Raw genomic sequence first — 5959 nt, forward strand, 5'->3', positions numbered from 1 at the left:
AATCTGAACTATGTGATGAGACCTTATTTCAAAGAAGAAGTGAACTCTACAAATAAGAATGATGGGGGCCAGTGAGATAGCTCAGGTGAGATAACTCAACCGACTAAAGTGCCTGCTTAGGTAAGCGCAAGAACCGCAGTTAGATCCCCAGTACCACATGCTGTGCCACAAGGAAAAAAATAATGGTAAGATGAGGCAGAATTATGGAATATTACATTGGATTGATGAGAAGTGAGTGTATTGATTTCCTTTTTTTTTTTTTATCTTTTTAAACATTTAAAAATACTTTTTCTTTTAGGTTCCGTTTGTGTGTTAAAAGCAGGTTATAAGGAATGGTTTTATCAAATTTTCATGAGTTATGGTGGCTGAAACATCAATTCTGTCTTGTGGGAAAAGAATTGTAAGTAAATATGTTGAAATAAACTGATTTTCAACTATTGTATGTTTATAGGATGTTATTGATTGCTTATGAGAACGTATTTGTGGTACTTTATTCTGTTAAAGTGTACATATTAAATATTTCTTTTTAATGTTTCCTTTATTTCTTTTTTTTTTTAATGGTCAGCTCAGCCCACCCTGGGGGCAGGGCTGGCATGGCATGTGGTGCTGGGGATCGAACCGAGGTCCCTGCATGCTTGCCTAAGCAGGTGCTTTAGACCACTGAGCTATCTTGCCAGCCCAAATATTTCAAAAGGAATTAGATTTTATTTAAGTCAGGCTTCTGTAGTAGTATTAGCATTGCCCTGTTTGTGTGGGTTGTACAAAATTTTAATTTTAATTTTTAATTTTCAGAAATGGCAGCACAAAAGGAAATCTGTATCAATAGAGTATTTTATTAAGCGAAGGAAATTAAGCAAGAACTGCAAACAAACAGACTCATCAAACAAGGAAGGAAACGTATTAGCCATAAGATATGTTTCAAATGAGTCAAAACTCAGTAACTGTAGACTTCAGAAGAAAAAAGTTTTTAACAATTTTGTCAAAATAGTCAGGTCAGTGATAAATGACCGCTCCAGCAATAGGGATAGGCCTGAACCTAACATTAATTAAAAGTTAACAGATTGTGAATTAAGTTTCTTTTCATAAAAAGCTTCTAAAGATACCAAATTAGAATTAGATTTTCTTCAAATTTCTGTTGTCTTGCTAACAAAACCAACTATCTTTCAGCATTCGTGCCGACTCTTTTCATGCTCTAGTGTGACAGACAGAAATCGTACCCAAAGCAAACTAGTATTCATTGAAAATGTATGTTAGCATCAGTTGAAGTTTCTTTCTACGCCTGTTCCTTAGTACTAGGTACTCAGCATTTGCACACAATAGGACACACAGATCCTCTGAAAAACTAGTCAGAAAAGGAAGACATTACTTGGGAGTGATGTCCATTCAGGAGAAGTCAAAAGAAGATTCCTCTAACTTTATTAAAGAAAATGAAGATAAGAATTCAGAACTAGAAATTCAGGGGTCTCAGAACAGTCTAATCAAAAAGGCAGATTCAAAGGAAGATGTGAAGTCACTGATTGAATCTTCCAACGAAAGTAAAATAAATCAGCCTGAATTGGGAATGCGCATGAATACAAGATCATCAAAGGCATCTTCCAATGATAAAAAAGCTACTAAATCCATTTGTAAAAATATGGTAACTGTGAAAGGACAGTCACAACAAGAATCCACAAAGAGAAAGTTATGTCAGAAAAAATTAGATGAAACCCCTAAAGCCAATGAGCAGCTTAACCGGAGATCACAAAGACTACAGCAGTTAACAGAGTGCTCAACACGGTCTTTGCGCAGTAGAGATGTTCAGGGTCCAGTTCAAGCTGTTAAACAGAGTTTGCCACCAACAAGAAAAGAGCATTGTAACAATATTCAAAGTAAGTCAAATAAAAGTAAAACAAATAAAAAACATGTGAAAAGAAAAGTCCTGGAAATAAAGGCTGATTCTAAAGAGGGTGAAAATTCAGTAATTAATGAAGTAATAAATTCTCCAAAAGGAAAAAAACGCAAAGTAGAACATCACACAGCTAACACTTATAGTTCTGAATGCCTACAAGGACCTGAAAAATGTCTTCAGAAAACTAGTAGGAAAGAAACAAAATTTGTGCCTGTAAATTCTGCGATAAAAAGATCAAAAGTGGCTACTTCAGTGGTTCCTAAAAAGAATGACTTGAAGAAGTCAGTTCATACACAAGTGAATACTAGCACAAAATCTCCCAAAAGTTCACCGCCTTTAGTGCCTGAACAAAGTGTAGAGGAGTTGGAGCAAGCAGGAAAAAGCAAACGAGGTAGTATTCTCCAGCTCTGTGAAGAAATTGCTGGTGAAATTGAATCAGATACTGTAGAGGTAAAAAAAGAATCTTCACAAACAGAAAGTGTAAAGGAGGAGATACCTACAGAAAAAAAATTGGAAGACTCTGATTGTGAAAGACAAATATTTCATCAGAAGAAAACAGGTCAGGATGTGCAATGTAATCGCTTCTTCCCCAGTAGGAAAACAAAGCCTGTGAAATGTATACTAAATGGAATAAACAACTCAACTAAGAAGAACTCCAACTGGACTAAAATTAAACTTTCAAAATTTAACTCTGTACAGCAAAATAAGTTGGACCCTCAAGTTCACCCTAAATTGGGTGTATTACGAACTGGTTTTTCACCACCAGTTTTAGAAATGCATCATCCAGTGACTCATAATACATATTTAGAGGCAAAACAACTTGACAAAAATGTAACTTGCCAAAAGGAAAAAATGAGAGAAATTAAATCTGAAGAAGTTAAAGTTAGTGACGTTACAGTTGAAATTACTAAAGCCACAAAAAGGGTATCCGAAAATTGTCAATTGGATAATTTGATAAAACCTTCTCCTGACCCGCCATTGGATAATCAGATGAAACCTTTTGAATCAACATCAGATAAGGTAATCAATTTTCATCATGTATAGTAGAGGTACCTGCATACTTTTTAGGTGTCTGTTTTATGAATTAAGACATGGAATTATTAACCAACTCTTGTAGAACTTAGTGACTCCTTTAGGTATTTCACTTTTATGTGGATATTTCTTACATTTCTTCATTTTCACTTTTTAAAAAATTTTATCTTTTTGAGACAGGGTTTCACTGTGCAGTTAAGACTGGCCTTGAATTCACTTTGTAGCCCAGGCTGCCCTCGAACTCCTGCCTCTGCTTCCGGAGTGCTGGGATTACAGGCGTGCCGCACCACGCCAGACTTCCTTTTTTAAATTTAACACACTGGTATGCTTCTTTTTTTCTATAATTATAACCACTGAACATATATTTCTTAGTGACTGAGAACTTCAGACTAGGCCCATTTCTGATCAGGATGTTAAAATTCATTTCAGTTGGACAAGCAACCTTTTTTTGTCCCACCTAATCAAATTTCAAAGGATGCCTCTGGTTTGATTTGTGTGGCCAATTTGAATAGGTGGCAAATGAAGTGTCTGACAGTTACAGATGATTCAGTCTTTTGCCTCAGGATAAAATTGTAGTGGTTGAGAATTTTTTAATTTCAATAAAATGAACTTCAGTTTTAGATCTGGAAGAAATGTTAATGATTATCCTGAGAAAGTAACTTTATAAAAGTAGCTCTGTCCCTTTTTTCTAAAGCAAATAATTATGTGGAATACTGGTGTATAAAACCAACAAGGAAAAATTTTATATGTAGAGAACCCTGGAGCTCTAATGCAGATGAACAAAACTTCATTTGTGTTAATTAATTTTTCTCCCCAGCGAGTACTGAGGATTGGATCTAGGTCCTCACATTGTTGTATCTCTTTTTTTTTTTTTTTTTTTTTTTTTTTTTTTGCGGAACGAAGGATTGAACTCAGACCCTTGCGCTTGCCAGGGAACCGCTTACTCTACTGAGCCATCCCCTGCCCCAATTATTCAATTTTGTAATGAGAAAACTGAGAACAGAATGTGATTTAGTTCATGCTTGGTGGCACAAATTTTTTTTTTGTGTGTGTGTGTGTGCGTGTGGAACCGGGGATTGAACTCAGCAACTTACACTTGCTAGGCAAGCGCTTTTTCTACTGAGCTATCTCCTTGGCCCCCAAATTAAATCTTTTTATTTTTTGGTGGAACCAGGGATTGAATGCAGGCCCTTGCACTTGCCAGGGAAGCGGTTATTCTACTGAGCCATCTCCCTAGTCACAAATAGAGTGGGGAAAAAATTTCAGTTCTCCACCTAGCTTTCTTTGTATAGCATTAGAAAATCATTTGAGCAAAAGTCATGAGCAGAGAAAAAAGTAAAGTCATCTGAGGGTTTTTTTGTGTTTAGTACAGGGTCAGCAGGGTCTCACCACACAGACTGGATTTGTAGTGAGCCTCCTGTTTTCAGCCTCCCAAGTGCTAGGATTACAGGTGCACCACCACACCCAGTCTCAGTTACCCTCTCAGCATGCCCTGGTAGACAGGGCCTGTGCAGCATACCAGGATCGGGGATCGAATCCTGTCCCTGCATCTGCCTAAGCAGGTGCTTTAATCTGTTGAGCTATCTGGCCGGCCATCTGAGGTTTTGAGAATGATTTATAATTTTCTTTAGAGACATACAGTCTAGAAGCAAATCTGGGTGAGTTGTGAGTCTAGATTTAGGTCAGATGTCATGAAACTAGATGAGTGTCTGTTCTTCTGGACTGAAAATCAGTGAATTTAAACGGTAGATGCCATGTAGTAGTATTCAAGTATTATTTTTTATATAAATAAGAATAAAAGCACCAATTAAAAGATGATTGTTGGAAACATTTTATTATACTGTAGAAATTAGGAGCAGCTAATGAGTAGTTGTATGACTATTAAGTGGTAGGCCTGGGAATATATGTAGCTCAGTGGTAGAGTGCTTTCTTGGCATGCACTGGGCCCTGGGTTTGATCCCCAGAACTGCAAGGAGAAATGAAAAAGAAAAGTTGTATTCTCTTCCACAGAGGGGGTGGCTTCTTAAATAACATTGTCTTCTGACACCTCCCTGCATAAATGCCTTTCAAAATTATAAAGATGTTGGTGGTTAATGGAGTAAGATAAGGAATCTTTTTTTAATGTGTTTGGTACAAGGTCTCAGTATGCAGCTAGGACTTGTGGTGATCCTCCTCAGCCTCCCCAGTGCTGGGGTGCGCCACCACACCCGGCAGTGTGCCTGGGCACAGGGCCGGTGCAGCATGTGGTGCCAGAGATCAAACCCTGGTTCTTGCAGTTGCCTAAGTAGGCGCTTAGTCTGCTGAGCTATCTTGCTGGCCCTTAAGGTAAGGAATCCAATGTGTTAGTTTAACTTAGTTATTTTGATGAAAACCATACCCAGAATAGTTATGTTTACTTGGATCACAGTACTCTGACTTTTTTTTTTTTTTGAGATGGGATCTCACTTTGTAGCTCAGGCTGGCCTTGAATTTGTGGTAGTCCTTCTGCCTCAGCTGGAGTGATGGGTGTGCAGGTGTGCACTGCCGTGACAGGCAACTCTGACCTTTTATATCATTGCTTTAATTGAAAAGTACATTGGGTTTACATGGTTTTTCATTATATGAAACAGTCCTAAAATGTGTTGCTGTTAAAAATCTCATGTTTTGGGCTTTTTTTGGGTGGCTAGTTCAGCCCACTCTGGGGGCAGGGCTGGCACAGTGTATGGTGCCAGGGATTAAACTGTGGTCCCTGCTCTTACCTAAGCAAATGCTTTAGACTGCTGAGCTATCTCACCAGCCCCCGAAATCTCATGTTTTGGGATTGGGGTATAGCTTAGTGGTAGAATGTTGACCTAGGCTGCTTGTGGCCCTGAGCTCCTCTCCCAGAATCACTAAAACAACCACCAAAACCTCCTGTGTTTGGAAGTTCTTGAATATCTATTTAGGATAGAGGAGAGCTTTATCTTAGTTTTATTTATGTAACACTCAGAAATGAAAATTTTCTTTTTCTTTTTTTTTTTTTTTGTGGAACCGGGGATTGAACTCAGGCCCTTGCACTCA

At 37.9% G+C, this 5959-nt stretch overlaps 1 protein-coding gene across 3 annotated transcripts in view; it reads left to right on the forward strand.

Annotated features, from left to right (window-relative positions):
* The first annotated feature begins 302 nt into the window (after window positions 1-302).
* Esco1 (establishment of sister chromatid cohesion N-acetyltransferase 1) overlaps window positions 303-5959 on the forward strand; it is a 47438-nt gene continuing 41781 nt past the window's right edge. For all 3 annotated transcript variants that reach the window (XR_002822036.1, XM_004635783.2, XM_023720357.1), the window contains exons 1-2: window positions 303-400; window positions 793-2908. Coding sequence is in view for 2 of the 3 variants with exons in the window: in XM_004635783.2 (XP_004635840.1) it covers window positions 1376-2908 (1533 nt within the window). In the remaining variant the exon portion in view is untranslated. The remainder of the gene's footprint in view (window positions 401-792; window positions 2909-5959) is intronic.

This window comes from Octodon degus, unplaced genomic scaffold (assembly GCF_000260255.1).
Source record: "Octodon degus isolate 3935 unplaced genomic scaffold, OctDeg1.0 scaffold00075, whole genome shotgun sequence".
NCBI lineage: Eukaryota > Metazoa > Chordata > Mammalia > Rodentia > Octodontidae > Octodon > Octodon degus.